Source organism: Castor canadensis, chromosome 16, assembly GCF_047511655.1.
Source record: "Castor canadensis chromosome 16, mCasCan1.hap1v2, whole genome shotgun sequence".
NCBI lineage: Eukaryota > Metazoa > Chordata > Mammalia > Rodentia > Castoridae > Castor > Castor canadensis.
Genome location: NC_133401.1, coordinates 64572608 through 64590872, shown reverse-complemented (window position 1 = coordinate 64590872; position 18265 = coordinate 64572608). Strand labels below are relative to the sequence as shown.

General features: G+C 39.3%; 1 protein-coding gene across 4 annotated transcripts in view; it reads right to left on the bottom strand.

The window, feature by feature from the left end:
• The window catches only part of Sec24a (SEC24 homolog A, COPII coat complex component), a 78417-nt gene that overhangs the window by 5178 nt on the left and 54974 nt on the right, over positions 1–18265 (bottom strand). For all 4 annotated transcript variants that reach the window (XM_074057313.1, XM_074057311.1, XM_074057312.1 and 1 more), the window contains 7 exons: positions 17380–17538; positions 14102–14275; positions 11043–11153; positions 8332–8507; positions 4445–4582; positions 862–966; positions 418–510 (listed from right to left, as the gene is read on the bottom strand). In XM_074057313.1, coding sequence (XP_073913414.1) covers positions 418–510; positions 862–966; positions 4445–4582; positions 8332–8507; positions 11043–11153; positions 14102–14275; positions 17380–17538 — 956 coding nt within the window. The remainder of the gene's footprint in view (positions 1–417; positions 511–861; positions 967–4444; positions 4583–8331; positions 8508–11042; positions 11154–14101; positions 14276–17379; positions 17539–18265) is intronic.

Genomic DNA, 18265 nt, shown 5'->3' with positions numbered 1-18265 from the left:
GATGCCATTCTTAGGTTAGGAGGTGAGGTAGGAGCACTGTGAGATCCAGGCCAGCCTGGGCTACACATGATGATGCTGTCTCAAAGAAAAACGAAGGGAGAAAAAAAAGAATGCCATTAAAATATATGGCAAACGCATGTGTCCCAGGTACTTGGGAGGCTGACACAGGAGGATCCTTTAAGCCCATAAGTCTTAGGCTAAATAACACAGCAAGATTGAGTGTGGAAACACACACCCACACACACACACACACACACACAAAGCATGAGTTTTTTTCATTTGGAAGAACAACATCTGTGGCACATTCCTTTTGGGAGAAATTTGGAGTGTTGATTTCTGATTTCAAAATTGATATTTGTGTTTTTGCCACACTTGACATGTCCCTTAAGTCTATAATCACTGAAGTAAAAGTCTTACCATAGTCTGTGGAATTGATGCATAGTTTTGAACTCCTAGCACTTGGTGGAGAAAACTCTGTGCACAGTTTTTCCCAACCCAAAGCATCAGTGCCTGCGAACAGGAATAAAATTATTTTAGAGGATGCCTCATAGTAAGTGTTGGCACCACACATCTGGGAGTAGTTTAAAAGGTCAGAAGGATGTGTGTATTTACAAAGATTGTACAGATCAGAACAGGACTAAAAACAACTAGTATTTACCACGATGAAGGCTGTGCAATTAGTATTTGCCACAACAACACCTGGCATGGAACAAGGCTGGGATGGGAGAAAATGGCTGACACAAATATATGTAGAGCAAACATTACAAATCTGTTCAAGAAGAGAGATACCATGGGGAAGGAAACCATATGCTAAAAAGGAACAGTGGTACAGTGAGGGGGTCAGGGAGTCAAACTACTCACAGAGCCTGCATCCAGGAGGAAAGCGCCATCTCTGCTCAGCTTCTCCACGGAGAGCTGAAGAACAGGGGGCTGAGGGATGATTCTGTCATTGATGCTGAGGGCTCCCTGAGGAAGTGAGGAAGTGATTAAAGCTGCTAGACACACGTAGGAGTCACAGGGAAGAACAAAAGCAAGTAAAGAACTGTTACCTCCAAGAGTTTGGGCCTTACTCGCTTAGGCCAATCACAGTTATTCATAACATGAAAAAGATGAAATTAAAACAAAGCTGCTAAAATTCTAAGAAATCCAAATTAACTTCTGATCTTAACTTTCAAAAGTAAATGCAATACATATAATGTAATATGGTGAACAAATGATATTAGTGAAGTCCAAATAACATCTGGAATTTAGTTAATAATAGTATAGCAATCAATTTGAGTACACCAGATTTTACAAAAGTATTATGGTTTTGTAATTTTATTTTGACATGAGGCCTCACTATATAATCCAGGATGGCCTTAACCTCACCATCTCCTGCCTCAGTCACGATGTCCACCTCAAAACACTTTAAAATTTTTTTTACGGGGGGGAAGGTTTCTCTATTTTGCCTAGACTGGTCTCAAACTTGGGGGCTCAGGTGATCCTCTTGCCTCAGCTTCCCAAGTAGATGGGATGACACATGTGGACCATCGTACTCATTAGGGTAAAATGGGTGAGAGGTCTGCGAGAACTTTCTGTACTATATTTGTAACTGATCTTTAAATCTAAAATTCCAAATGAGGGGGAGGAAAGGAGGGAGAGGGAGAAATGAGAATCTCTTTCAGATGTTAAGCAGAATTCTACCCATTGGCTCCACTGGACCTGGTTGCTTGACTTGGGCCATGTATACATCCTGAGAGGAGCAAAAGCAGCCAAATGCAAATGAAATTTAATAGTGCTCTTCAACTTCACATTTATCAAAGATAGAAATGCAAGTTTCTCATTTATAATTGACTGTAATGCTGTTATCTGCAAACACATAAACAAGCCTTTCAATATTCATACTTATCCATTTTAACCAAAAATATATTTAACTACTTAACCTATGTAAATCAATCTTATTCATAGTGATGGTTAAAACTGGAAACAGTGTCATGAAAATGTATACTTCAAATGAGTGAATGCTTACACACATGGAAATAACCCCCCACCACACACAAGTGCTAAGGGTGAAATCCAGGGCCCTATGCATGCGAGGTAAGCACTCCACCACTGAGCTAGCTACACCTTCAGCTCCTAAATATGTTTAATTATGATAATGATCACAATACTGATGATGCTAATGACGGTGATGGCAATAGCTGTGTATGGCTTACATCGTGTCTATTGTATCCAGGCACTGTCCTAAGAGTTTTACATGTGTTAATTCATTTCATGTTCAAAACTACAAAAACCTCAGAATCTGAAAACTATAGAGAACAAAATTCAGGGCAAGAGGAAAGTAGAGCTACCAAAGTCAGTTACTGCTTGGAGTTTTCAGCACCCAGCTTCCTATTGTTTGGGGGACATGATTTTTTTCACTTCTGTGATGAGTCAGGGGTTATTATACACAGTGCTTAAAACTTCTGACCTTGGGACCATGGGGAGCAGAAGAAACAACAACCCAAATACGGCTGATGAGGAATTTCGTCAGAGGTTTTCAATGTGAACTGAAAAAGAGCTTCATCCATCTCAGAGAGTGAGAAAGGCAAGATAGCACTGGCTGTTTTTAGTTTTAAGAGAAAAGCTGATCAGAAAGAAGGAAACTGACGGAGAATCTACTAGGTTCTCAGTACCCCCTAGTTGCTCCTGTGGTTTATTTCCTTGTGATCTTTTAAATTTATATTTTTGACAGTGATGGGGATCATGCTAAGGACCTCAAGCACAAGGGCTCTGCCACTGAGCTACACAGCTCCTCCCTCCCCACCCCTTTGTGGTTTGTTTCTAAGAGCTATCTTTTCCCTTTCTTGCCTAAACTTCTTGAGAGTCAATGTGTCCTGATAAACTCATCACTGATGTGTTAATACTGTTTATGTTAGAAAGTATTATGAGTCCTTTACTTTCTCTCTCTCTCTCTCTCCATGGTACTGAACTCAGGGCTTCATACTTGCTAAGCGGGCGGTCTACTGCCTTAGCCTTCCTTTTTTCTTTCTGAGGTTCCCATATTTCCCATATTAGAGACATAAACTGCATTTAAAATTTTATGTTAATTTCTAATGCTGCTATGTTTTAATGGGAGAAAGAAAATAAGACTAAGCCAAGTATGGTGGCACAGGCCTGTATCCTAGCATGTACTCAGGAGCCTGAGAAGGATCTAGATGGGCTGCATAGTTAGATCTCGTCTCCAAAAAAAAGAGAAAGGTAAGTTCAGTTAATTGAACTTATCAGTTAAGATTAGTTACTTTTGTAATACAAATTAACAATGTTAAGAGTTTTCATTTGTAAAAATTACCTCCGATTTCTCCTTTATGTGACGGTTAATCTTAACTGTCTACTTTTTAAATTTTTTAACCACAGTCAGATGCCATGCAGTAGTTAGCAATGTATGTTGTCAGCCCGAGGTCCCCTCAAGGGGAGTGCTAACATTCCTTCCTTTCATACCTTAAATGTCAACTTGACTGGATTGAGAAGCTCCTAGGAGACTAGTAAAGCATACCTCTGGGGGCGAAGGTCATGGTGTTTACAGAGACAATTAGATCATGAGAACTCTGAACTACTGAATGGATTAACTCCTTAAATGAATTCATAATTTGATGCCATTCCTGGGGGGGTGGTGAAGGTAGGAGGTAGGGGAGGCCTGGTTAAGAGGAAGTAGGTCCCTGGGGGCGTGTCCTTGAAGGGAATATCTTGCCCTGGCTGGTTCCTGTATTCCTTTCTCTGCTCCTGGCTGCAATGATGTTAACTGCTCTGATCCACAATACCTTCTCCACCATGATGGACTGATACCTCTGAAACTGTGAGGTGGAATAAATCTTTCTTCCCTTAGGTGATTTTTATCAGATATTTTCTCAAAGAGAAAATATAAAAAGTATCCTAAATATTTTTTTTATTTTGAAAGATTTTAACTAAAACATTACTCCCCATCTGTATACATATTAACTGATCACAATTTTAGAAAGATTATGATTCAACATTTTTATACTTAAGACTTTAATTTATGGTAATACATAATCAATAATGTGACTTCAATAAATTTCCTATCAAAAGCAAAGTATTACAACTCAGATAAATATTTTTAAATTCAAAAACACTATTACATTGAACATGGACCTAGGGTGCTCAGATGTGATTTCACTCTCACCATACATCTTCCAGATCAATTTGTTTAAATAAATAGGTTGCTCTGGACAACTTGACATTCTCTTTATTTCTTACATCTGTTCTAGAGACTTGACTTAGGTAACTTAAATAAAGGTACTGTTTTTAGGAGCTTCCCTGAACCAGCATTTCTCTACATATAGCAGAGAGATAAAATATAAAGCACTAGATTAACAAACAAACCTCTTCTCATTTCTGCACTGGAATGAGGACTACTAAGCTTAGAAGCCTTCAAGAAAAAGTCACTAAAAAACAGAATCAATCTTACCTCATCTGAGAGATTGTCAACTCTATACAAACTGGGATGAGTTGTGAGCATAAGGTGAACCAAGGGCTGATTTTTCACTTGACACATAGCAAAAATGCGTTCATCCAGACGCACATTTGTCCCAGTCTGGAATGATTTCTGTAATGAAAAACAAACCCCATGCCCACCAAAAGAAGACACTTAAAAATACAGAACTTTGTAAATGTCAGAGAGAATTACCAAATTTACTGTGAATTACTGTTTCAAAAAATATTCTAAGAAGTCATACACATGTATTACATTGTGACTACAGCCTCACCTAAAAGTCTGCAGAAATAAACTGACCATGGCAAAAGTATTTGATCTCCCTATTGTATGTTTCCTAATCATAAAATAGGTCTACTATCTACCATGACATATAGTGACAGTGATACAACAATCTAAGCAGCATCACAGGAAGGATGTCAGTACATAGCAGATGATAAAGGCACATATGAAGGGCTGTGGTATCCACTAAGTGTTTTATCAATGCTGCATGATAATGAGTGGTAGCTGTCTCTGTTTCTCCCACACTTAGAGAAACTAATCAATATACCAAAGCTTGCAAATCAATGATGAAAAGTATTAATACAAATGACTAAGTAGAAGAAAGTTCATAAGTAAGATTGACATTTAACTAGTATATTAATTTCACAGAGAATGATGAAGTTTCTTGGTAAAGTTTCAAGTATTCCAGTGGACGGAAAGGGGTAAAGGAGGCAGAAAGAACAGGAATGAGACAGGCACTAAAGCAAGTGCAATGGCTAAATCAAAGAGGATGAGAAAGCCCTGGAGGAAGCATATTTGTGAGGGACAAGAGAGCACTGCTCATGTGTCATACTGACACACCTTCACGTGTCCTGGCGGTGCCCTTGCTGGGTCACTGTCCTCAGAACCAGCTGGGCTTCTGATGCCCACAAGCACTTGCATTTGTGCAGCCGCCTACTTCCCAGGGCTGCAGAGCATCAGTGCTGTGGGGACAGGGCCTGGGCACTGAACTTCCTGTGTCCTGTTACACACTCTCTGCCTAACTTTCTTCCTTTCTTTCTTTCCTCCTTCCTTTTCTTCCTTCCTTTTGTTTCCTTTCTTCCTTCCCTCCCTCGCTCCCACCCTATTCTTCCTTCCTTGTTAGTACTGGGGTTTGAACTCAGGGTCTTGCACTTGATAAACAGGTAATCTACCACTTGAGCTATACCACCAGTCCCTTTCTGTTTTAGATGGGACTGTTGCACTATTTTGCCCCAGCTGGCCTTGACAACAATCCTCCTAACTATGCCTCATGCATACCTCGGATCACAGGTGTGCACCATGCCTGGCTTATTGGTTCCCCATCAAGCCTCAAAACTCAATCTTCTTGATCTCTGCTTCTGCCTTTGACTATAGGCATGCACAATCATGCCCTGGCCCTGACCAACTAAACTTTCTCCTGTACGGATCTGTTCCTTTTCCTATAAAATCCAGTTTTAGCAAGAACCCTACTGAGTCAGTTTAATAAAAATCCTCCACCCTCAATATCTGATCACCCTCTACAACTAATCAGTTTCATCATTCTCCGCCATCCCCCAACTGATGTCTCATTACCCTGGATTAGTTTCATAAGAATCTTGTTAGCAAGAATCCCCTTTACTCTTTTTTTTTCTCAGCTAATTTGAGGCAGTGTTTCAATAGGCAGCAAACACTAGCCTTGAACTCATGATCCTCCTGCCTCAGTAGCAGGAATGCTGGGATCACAGGGGTGTGCCAACAAGCCCAGGTAATCTTGATGGTACCTCTTAATAATTTTCTATCCATCAACCCCACTCCGCTCCTTCTAAAATTCCCAATTGCCCATGATGCATTCAGAATTGAATGTAATCTCTCCTACTGTGCTTCAACAAGTGTCATTCATTGAATGAAAAAAGAAAAGGTCCATAAGATCCTTGAAATTAATACATGGTCAGTCACTAAGAAGGGGACAAGTACTATGGAAAATGAAAGAAGCAGAGCTCCATGCACCCATTAAAATATTTAATGTGTCTATTCTGTTTGATTTGTTTCTTTTGGCAGTACTGAGGTTTGAACTCAGCCCTTGCACTCTACCACTTGAGACACACCCCATAAGTGTCTGTTATGTATTAATAACTATTTAGGTACTGGAACAAAGTAGTGAATGAAAAACATAAAAGCTCTATAGTTATGCCAGATTACATCCTATACAAGGCAATTAAATAAATAAGAAAAATACCTGATCAGTAATATGTGCTTTAGAAAAAACCTAGGATGGAAGAGCCAGAGGTGTCAGGGTGTTGTAGAGAGGGGAAGGATGAAGTGGGGCATGTTAAATGGAAATCAAGACAAGAAACCTGAGAGGAAGACAGATGTGACAAAAAATACAAAACAACAACAACAAAAAAACCCTGGAGAGGGAAGACCTCATATTTGTAACTCCTGTGCACTTATATGCAGAAATGAAAATACGTATCTTGAGTTCAAGAAACTAGAATGTGGGTTCAAAAGCCTTTCCTATGAGGGAAGAGAAGGTTGCCCACAGCATTGAGAAGAGACTGCAGACACTAGACAGGCAGATCACAGGAGTTCAGAAAAACACAGAAATTGACAAGATCCAGAGCAACCCTCATTAGAGCCTGTCATAAAAAGCATTACTATCAAGAGCTTTTAGATAAAATGTTACGAGGTTACTTGAAATTTGTAAGCTTGGACATTAAATTCTAGACACTGGAGAAATAAGCCTATTCACCGATCCCAGAGTTCTCTCTCTTTTTGGGGAGGTGAGGTAGAGACACAGGGCAGTTAGGGAAACATATAAATAATAAATATGAAAAGCCAAGAGCATAATGGCCCATGACTGTGATCCCAGAGCTTAGGAAGCTGAGGCAGGAGGACTGGGAGTTCAAGGCCAGCCTGGCCTACATAGGGAGACCTTGTCTCAAAACAAAAGAATCAAATGAAAAACCCTAGAGACAAAGCTATTCACAAAGAGCTATAGGACCACAAAAGGAAAGGTGTGCCAGAGAGGTAGCATTTGATCTCAAAGACAAGGCTATGGAAGTGCAATCCAAACCCTGAAAATAGGTACACGAATATGAGAAGACTTATCCAAAGAATAAGAAGTGTGGGCTGGGCGGCAACTCAGTGATAGAGTGATTGCCAACATCCAACCATGCCTAAGACTCTGGCTTCAAACACCAGCACTGGAAAAAACAAAACAAAACAAAAAACCTGAGAACTATAATGGTGCTGAAATAATGTAGGGACCAGGAAAGAGCCAAAACAAAACAGATGCATGTGTGCACTTACTTCTGAAAAAAATTAATTTTTTCAATTGGTAACAAATTATAAATGAATATATTTATAGGGCACAAAGTGATATGATATAGTATACAATGTGGAATGACTGAATTGAGCTAATAAGACAATCCATCACCTCAAATGCTCATTTATTTCTGCTGTGTAACTGACACTGTACCCTTGTCCAGTATCTCCCCATTCACCCTCCACCAGTCTCTCTATTCTCAATCACCATTCTGTGCTCTGCTTCTATGTGTTCACTTTTGAAACTTCTACTTATAAGTGAGAAAATGCAGTATATGGTGGCTTTTTGTGGCAGCATCACAATATATAATTCTTCTTTTGGAAAACTATCATTTGAGTGGCTGCAAACATCTCTCATGCACAGGGCACTTGCAAAATCAGTTACTTGTAACTTTCTTTGGTTATAAACCCCTCAAGGTTCAAAGAAGAGGTAAGGTCCCTGTCCTCACAACGTTCAACTGGCATAGAGACACAGAAGCAATGTTTAGGGAATCACAGGGTGAAAGTTTGGGCTTTTGACGTTTTCACTATGCTGCTTTCTGCTTCTGTTTTCTTACCTGTTTAAGGAGAGCCAACACAAAAAGTGGGAAAAGCCGCAAAGAGAAAGGGACCATGAGCCCAGGTTGCTGGTTACTGAGGACTGAAGAGCGGTAAGCTGCCAGAGAGTCGATGAGGGCATTCACTAGAGCATCCCGGGCGTCACTCAGACTGGCAGTCACAGACCTGTCCACAGCTAATGGAGGTGAGGGTGGGACAAAACAGACACAAGGCAGCTTAGCAACTCCACTGGTAAGGATAAGAGAAATAATTTTAAAAACTGTATCAAGTCTCTTTCCAATCTACTCCACACACAATGAGTGAAAACACACAGCACGTAAAAGCATGCTCTAGAGAATCCAACTAACCTCTGTTCAAATGCCATTCTGCCATTTCCCAGCTATGTGACAATTTGGAAAGTGACTTAACCTCCCCATCCTCAGTTCCCTTACTTCACAAATAGGAAAACTACATTCTATGGTGGAATAACACTTTGTCTACCATGTTATTTTGTATGCCACTAAGAATTTTTTTTCATGAGTTTGTCGAGATAGGGTCTCACAGACTTTTTGCCCCAGCTGGTTTTGAACCACGATCCTCTGGATCTCTAAGAGCCTCCTGAGTAGCTAGGATACAGGCATGAGCCACCAGCACCTGGCTCACTGAGAAATTTTTTTTAAAAACACCCTGGAATTCAATTCAAAATTTTACTTTCACACAGATTTTTTAATTTATTTTATAGTTCAGGACATAACAGAGTTACTGAGGCAGATTTTTACCTGTTACCCCACTCTGTTTATATGTATTTCTGCATAGTCAAAAAAATTTCAATACTAAAAACAGAATAACTGTTTTGAAGACTTGTCAACCAGCAACCTACTCAATTCATGTGGTATGAAATGAAGGGATGTCATTTACTGCTGTGACCTAAATTTGCTCATAGAGGGAAGAATGAGGACTATTGCTACTGGTCCACAGCAACCCTAAGGCTTCATCAGTTGAAGACATGTTCTGATCCTAATGATGACAGAATATAAAAATGTGCGTATTTTGTCTCAACCAAATATGGTAAAAGGATCCATACCTACAAAGCTATACTGAAGTTTTTAAAATCTATAAATACTGCCTAAAAGTTATTTCTTTGATGTTAATAATGTTGACAATAAGGATTGTACAGTCATCAAAAATATTACATTTTTTTGGTACTGGGAATTGAACCCAGGACTTCACTTGAGCTACACCCACAGCCCCCCCTCCCCACCTTCTTTGTTTGTTTTTAAAATAGGGTCTTTCCTGGGCTGGCCTTGAACTTGACATCTTCCTTCCTCTACCTCCTAAGTGTCTGAGATTGCAGGTGTTCCACCATGTCTGGCTCAAACATATTACTTAAAAAAAAAAAAAAAGTGTGACCCTCAAATTTCTTAGGCCATGATCTTCAAATTATTTTTCTTTTGCTGCTACTGCTGCTTCTTTTTGATGATGAAACTCAGCATTTTAGGCAAGCATTCTACCATTGAACCTTTTTTATTGGATTCGGGAGACAGTCATGCTATGTAGCCCAGGCTCCTCAAACTTATGATCCTCCTGCCTCAGTCTCCTGAGTGCTGGGATTACAGATGTGTAGCACCACACACAGCCTCAACTTTCAAGTTTTCAACAACATATCAGACTAAAGTGCCAGGCACTGGTGGCTCATACCCGTAATATTAGTGACTTGGGAAGCTGAGATTAGGATGATCAAGAGAGGAAAGCCCAGTCAAATACTTCATAAGAGCCCATCTCCAAATTAACCAGAGAAAAATGGACTGGAGGTATGGCTCAAGCAGTAGAGCTCCTGCTCTGCAAGCATGAAATCCTAAATTCAAACCCCAATCCCACCAAAAAAAAGACTAAACAGGCTTCATGAAAGAAAATTTTCCCTATAGGAAACTCAGAAAACAGGTACCTAGTTCTGTTAAAGGCAGATTAGACAAACAGACTTTGTGAAAGTCTTCCCTGAGGCAGAAAGGGGGTAAGAATCAAACTGATGCTAAACTTTACATTTGAAAACAGGACAAGAGGATCAAGACAGCAACTAGATAAGAGATTGAAATAAATAGGTAAAGAACCCAATAAGTTTTCTCCTAGCACACAAGATTTGGGAAGGCTGTGAACATGTGTGTGGTAGTAAACTGGTTTTTAATCTCAAATTCCATGACTGCAAGTCTAACGATCTTTATAGTGACCTGCCACCTCTTACTACACAAGTTACTGTGCTCATAAAGCACTGTTATAAACAATCCTACTAAGTACCGACATTAACTGTTGATAATATATGGTTATTTAAGTCCAAAGCAGAAGAATACAGAGAGACAGAAATCAGTTTAGTGGGGGATAAGGCCAGTGTGGGAAGGAGGCAGGAGTGGCACTAATTGCTTATGGGCATCAGATTCATTTGGGGTGACAAAAATGTTTTAAAATCAGATTGCGATGATGGCTGCAAAACTCTGTAGACAGACTAAAAACAACGAATGGTACAATTAAAATGGTGCAGTCCTATGGTACATAATTCTATCTCAATACAACTGTTTAAACAAGCAAAAAGGATTATCTGTGGCAGATCTTTTCGTTAACATAGCTATAAGCACCCAAATTGAAACCTATAAAGATAATCATTTACAAGAAAACAAAATAGGTGGATTTGCCTAATGGTTTTACTTGGAAAATATTTACAAGTGATATCCACTCTTACCCATATTGGCCAATAACCCTGAAATTGCTTGAACATCAGCTCCCAGAAAGACTTCATTCAGAGTTGAAACTACTGGCAAACACAAAGTATGGACACGTATTCTTCTTTCACCTTTGGGGAAAATACATGATAGTAAGGACAGCTACATTCAGAAAAGATTATGCTAAAGTCAGGTCTTTTCAATACAGAACCAAGTAGGGTCACACAGGAAGCAGAGATGGTATCAAAACACTAGTCTGTGACAACACTAAAGTTTTTTTTTAATTATTATTTTTTACTATAAAATTCTTTTTATTCAAGCTATTACTAAATAGGTAACAGGCATTATATTTAAATGATGATAATATGCTAGCATTTTCTTTCTTCTCTGTCTCAGTCCCTCCCTTCGTCTCTCTCTCCCTGGCCCCTCCTTCTTTCCTTTCTTTTTTGAGACAAGGACACTATGTAGCCCAGGCTGGTCCAGCCACCTGAGTGTTGGAATTACAGATATCTGCCACCATACCTGCCAATATGCTAGTGTGCTTTACAGCCTGATTTAAAGTTCAAAAAACTTTTATTTTATTGATTTATTTGCAGTACTAGAATTTGAACTCAGGGCCTCACACTTGCTATGCAGGAACTCTACCAGTTGAACCATGCCCCTAGCTCTAATTTTACCCTTTTTAAATACAAAAGAAAAAAATAAAATGAAATTGATTAATATTCACAGTGCCTTTTCTTTGGTAATTACCTACAACAACAACTATCAATACATCAAAGAAATAAAATGAAAACCTTTGGAATAATCAAATATCTATCCATCTATCTCTCTCTCTCTCTCTCTCTCTCTCTCTGGTGGGGATTGAACTCAGGACCTTATGCATTTAACATGGGATGTGAATAAACTGGGCACAGCAGGAAAGTACTCAGGAATAAAAAGGAACAAACCACTAATGATGCAGCATGTGGATACATCTCAAATACAACTATGCTAAGTAAAGGAAGCCAGACTCAAAAGTCCCAATATCCAAAATCTGAAATGCTCCAAACCCTGAAAACTTTGGACCACCAATATGATGCCACAAGTGGAAAAGCCTACACCTTAAACGTGAGGGTAAGGTAGCTGTCAAAATGAAGGCCCACTAAAAATATTGTATAAAATGACCTTTCGGCTATGTCTATAAGGTATATAGGAAACATAAGTGGACTCTATGTTGAAACCTGATCCCATCCAAGATATCTCATGATGTACATGTAATTATTCAATGATTTGAAGAAAATCCAAAATTGAAAACTCTTCTAGTGCCCAGCCTTGTTTTGTTTTGTCAAATAAAACATGATGTCTAGCAGAGCACTGATAGCTACTCAGGAGGCTAAGATCAGGAGGATTAAGGTTCAAAGCCAATCCTAGGCAAATGGTTCAAGAGACCCTATCTAAAAAATACCCAACACAGAAAAGGGCTGGTGGAGTAGCTCAAGCAGTAGAGTGCCTGCCTAGCAAGTGTGAAGCTCTGAATTCAAACCCCAGTACTGCCAATAAAAAACAACAACAAAAAAAAGATGTCTACAGATAGAAATTAATTGGTTTTCTCTCTCTCTCTGTGTGTGTGTGTGTGTGTGTGTGTGTTTAACCCAGTACCTGAAGGGCTCTACCTCATAAGCTGTGCCCCTATCTTTTTGTTTTTATTTTTGACATAGGATCTCACTAACGTTGCTGGAATTTCAAGCAGGTATATGCCATCACCGCCAGCTCAAAAATCAATTTTACATTAACATTTATAGTGTGCTATATTTATATAAAAACTGAACTTTCTTTTTTTTTTTTTTAAATGGTGCTAGAATTTGAAATCAGGGCCTATACCTTGAACCACTCCTATTTTTGTGATTTTTTTTTTCAAGATAGGGTCTCAGGAATTATTTGCTCAGCTGAACTTTCTTAATACTAAAGATTTTTTATTAAAAATGTCCTAAGGCAGGGTGCCACTGGCAGCTCATGCCTGTCATCCTAGCTACTTGAGAGACAGAGATCAAGAGGATCTTAGTTCAAGATCAGCCCAGGGAAAATGAAAAAAGGCATCCTATCTCAAAAATACTCAACACAAAAAAAAGGCTGGCAGAGTGGCTAAAGTGGTAGCGTGCCTGCATAGCAAGCATGAGGCCCTGAATTCAAACCCCAGTAGCACACACACACACAAAAAAAAAAAAAAAAGAAAGAAAAGTAAATTGAAAATGCCTTCACATCACCTGAGGATAAGACACAAATTTTATGTTGATTAGGAATGACTAAGTCCTACCCTTAAAAAAGTGCTGTCTGTCTGCAGCACAAGCCCTCTCAAAACTTACCTCAAATATCCCCTTGGTGAGGACTTTCCCTGGCTACTCTTTCTTAAAATAGCAACCCGAGTACTTTCTATATTCTTTACCTGCTCTACCATTCTCTTTAACTATTATATTACTTATTTATCCTATTTACTATCTCACTCACCTATTAAATTAAGGCCTACAATTTTTTTTTTTTTTTGAGACAGGGTGGTGTTATGTTGCCCAGGCTGGTCTAGAACTCCCAGGGTCAATTGATTCTCCTTTCTGCCTAAGGCTGCCCAGCACTGGAATACAGGCCAGAACCCAGCTCAATAAAGATATTTTTAAAGTGCTTCTCAGAGTGTCTGCATGAGTATTTGTGACCCAGTGTGGTGGCCCAGGTGTATAATGCCAGGACTTGGGAGGCTGAGTCAGGAAGAACTTGAGTTCAAGGCCAGCCTGGGCTATACAGCAACCCAGTCTCCAAAAACAAAAATAAAAAGCAAAAAAAGTTTAAAATCTGCAAATAAAATGATCTAGGAAAATAAAAACACTACAGCATTACCGAGAGAAAAGCAACAAAGCTCTTATGATCAGAACACTCTTTTGGCTTAATGGAAATTACGAACTACTCCAAAGAGAGTTTCTCAGAGGCCATACAAGACATTTCACATGAACAAACTTACCTTTACTACAATATTGTTCTAAAAGTTAACACTGCTGTACTGTATACTCACATGTTGTGGTTTTTATGACAATAAAAGCAAACAAAAACTTACCTTTACTTGATGTATACAAGAGTGCTGACTGAAAAGAAACCAATTGTGTGTCAGTAAGACTCTCTTCCACTGACATCTGCACTGCATACCCAGCATCCGGGTTGACATTGGGCAGAGACAGTAAGTCTGTGGAGCGGACAAAGAAGTTCCCATGGAAAGTGTGAATGGCGAGACCTAGGAGAAAAGAAATTTAAAAATGACTTTATATGTCTGCCTCTGAATATTTATACTTTATCCTAGTCACATATAAGATAGTAAAAATAGGTAGATAATAGAGTACTTACTAAAGTTGAGAGGATAGGTATCTTCTTAAATGAAGGCGAGGATACAAACCTTCAAAACACTTTCCGGGAGGACAATTTAGCTCTACATATTAATATTTGTTTTGGTGGTACAGGGGTTTGTACTCAGGGCTTCATACTCATTAGGTAGGTGCTATACAACTTGAGCCACTTTGTCAGGCCCCAGGGAGCTCCCCTCAGCCCTAGAGGCCTTCTAGAGACTCTGTCTCTACATCGGCACCTGGGTAGGAAAAGGAAGGTAGCATGGAAGACTGAGGGCAGATATGGCCCAGGGTGATTCTGAGTATTTGGAGGGGAGAGGGAGGCCTGTGCCTGTGGCTCCTACAGGTTCCTTGGGGACAGATTCTGGTGGGTACTTTCTGATCTGTGAAAATACCATCTCCCTAAACCTACTAGACAGTATTCCTAATGTTGCATGAGAGCATTTCTAACAGACTTGTTTTTTCATTTTCTTTTTGGGAAGGAACGCAGGGTCATATGCATGCAAAGCAAGCTCAGTGGTAACTGGGCCAAACCCCCAGCTGGGGAAAGCATTTCTAGGGGGTTCCTTCAGTAGCTGATGCCTACAGGCTTTAAGGGGCCATTCCCACCCTTACCCACACCTAGCATAGTGGGAGGTTTTAACGTCTGCTTTGTGCCCTGTCCTGGTTTTAATATTCCTTTCCTGGTGTTTGGCAGGTTGATCGTTCTCATATGTTAAACAGAAGTCCTCATGTCCTCTTATGCATTTTCATTAATTTGAATTTATTCCTCTGTGAAATTAGAGTGCTTTATGTCCCCCCCTCAACAAAAAATGTTATTGTGAGATCCACCTTTTTGACTTGAAATTAAGACTAAACATATTCTTATGTATGCATGGGAAAACTTTTAAAGGGAATGTAACAAGCCACAGAATGGGACATAGTGGACTATGTTTGATTTCTCTTTTTGTATGTTTTAATACTTCATCTTTTTTCCCCTGTGGTGCTGGGGATTGAACCCAGGGCCTCAGACATGCTAAACATGCCATCTACCACACTGCTGTACCACAACCTGCCTGTACCACACACACACGCACACACAAACACACACACTCTCTCTCTACCTACCGATCCTATCAACTTTATCAAGTATTTGACTTCTAATGAGATTTATCATAAATGAAGAAAAAGCTAAGCAAGTTAACCACACAGTTTTGTTAAGTCATGCACGCTACAGAGAAGCACCAAGTTAATTTGTTGGCATTTTCCCAGGCTCTTCCAACTCTTGTTTTTGGGTGTGTGGGGGAAGTACTGGGATTTGAACGCAGGGACTTGCACTAGTTAGGCAGGTACTTGAGCCATGCCCTCAGCCCAGGCTCTTTATGAAAAGTAAGATATTATAATATATAAGATATTATAAATAACCTCTGATTCATGGCTTCCAGCCATGATCCTCCTGATCTCTGCCGACTGAGTAGGTAGGATTACAGGCCACCAGTGCCCAGGCAAATAGTTTGACTGACAGATTTAAAAATACATTGGATACATTAATGGATCCTTATCATTTTTTCTGTAGGTTTCATGTAATTTTTCCGCCTTAACAATGATTGCCTTAGCTGGCTATCAGTGGTTCATGCCTGTAATCCTTAGCTAACTGGGAGGCTTGAAATAGGAGGATTGAGGCTTGAGACCAACCTTGGCAAATAGTGTATGAGATCCCATATCCAATATAACCAGAGCAAAATGGACTGGAACAGTGGTTCAAGTATTAGAGTGCCTGCTTTATAAGCAGGGAACTCTCTGAGTTCAAACCCCAAGTCCCCCTGCCCCAAAAAAAAAAGATTGCCTCACACCCATTAAGGATCAAAAACATTCCCACATGAATAAAAAATTTGAACCAGGTTGATAATGTCCTGAAAAACCAAGTAGACCACAAATTCAAAGATTTCCTCCTTCTAGAGATGGATATAATAGTGAGAACGCCACTGAGCTATATCCAATTAAAATGGTTAGGAGGGCTGGAGGCATGGCTCATGTAGTAGAGTGCCTGCCTAGCAAGCTCAAGGCCCTGAGTTTAAATTCTACTACAGCCAAAGGCAAAAAAAAATTAGAGGGTAGGGCTTGTAGCCAAGTGGCAGGAGTGCTTGCCTACCATGTGTGAGGCATGGGTTCCATGACCAACATGGCAAAAAAAATTTGTTTAAAAAGGCATTCAGAAGGATGAGACAGCAGAATCAAGTTTGCGGCTAGCCTGAGCTACGTAGTGAGACTCTACCTCAAAAAAAAAAAAGAAAAAAGAAAAAGAAAGAAAATGTTTAGAAGATTGAAATGACCAATTTTATGAACATTCTATCATGATTTTTAAAAAATTATTTAATTAAAACAAAAAAGGGTTAGAGGCATGGCTCAGGTGGTAGAGCGATTACCTGGCAAGCACAAGGTCTTGAGTCAAACACAAAAAATGTTTTTAAAGTCAGCCATGGAGGTATGCACCTACAGTCCCAGCTACTCAGGAGGGTGAGGCACATTCAAGACCAGCCTGGGCAGCATGCCATCACCTCCTATCAAAAGAGAAGAAAGATCTTCCACTACTATTGTAATTGTTCAGTAAGTCCAATAAATAATTCATCAGTAACATAATTTTATTTTCCTTGCAGCCATGGTCTCTCGTTTTAAAAAACTGAGATATTTCACATACTATAAAATTCACCATTTTAAAGTATTTTTTAATATAGTCACAATAGTCTCCAATTTCTTCCCCAGTACTGGGGTTTGAACTCAAGGCCTTGTGCTTACTAGGCAGGTGTTATCACTTGAACCAGAACTGCAGCCAGTCTATTTTTTAATAGGGTTTCTTCTCGCTTCTTAAATGCATATTGTATAATTTCATCTTATAAAGTCAGCAAAGTATCCTAACAGAGTATATCCTTGAAGATTTAGCTAGGTGAAAACATGTACATTTATTGGTATAAAAAAATATTTACTTCTATGTAGGAAAAAAAAAAAGTGTTCCCACCTTTAGTGCACCGAATCCTCATAACTGCCTCAAAGCCAATCTTCCGAGTGAGGTATCTCTGTAATTCCTTCTGTAATTTCTGTACTTGGACCGGATTGTGCTGATGATGGTAAGATGGATAGTAATATACACTACCTGCTGAGTACCGAGAAATACAACCTAGAAGACAACACACTACTGATAAATATATATATATATACATATATACACATAAATACATATACACATATACATAAATATGTATATAAATGTACATATTTTTAAATTTTCAACATTCTGTTTTTGAGACAGTGTCTCACTTCAAAGCTCAGGCTAGCCTCGAACTTGTGATCCTCCTGTCTCAGCCTCCAAGCACACAGTTCTTTTTTAAAAACATTACTTCTCTATGCATTTCTGTATGTCTTTATATACTGCCTTGTGCTAGCTGCTGTGGCGCTTATTATGAGTTTATAAACACAGAGCACTGTCTCACCAGCTGAGATCTGCCTTACTTAGAGTACTAACATCAGCCCTTTTAATTTCATTTTCTTTTTTTTTTTACTAGTGTATATTAATTACACAAAGGGGTTTTGTTATATTTCCATACACAGATATAATGTACTTTGATCAGATTCAACCCCACTATTTCTCTTTCTTATCTTCCTCCCTCTGTTTTTAAACAATTTTTAACAGGCCTGATTATTCCATTTTCATGCTTGGGTATGAAATGCTTTCATCATATTCACCCTCCTCACCCTCTCCTTTCACCCTCCAGGCTTCTGTCAGTTCCCAACCCCAAATGCTCCCTCATGAACTCCTATTAAATAATGCTATTACTATATGAAAGTAACTGCAGCCATTTTACCCAGCTTTTCTCTGTCAAAAAAAATATAATCCTTTATGTAGT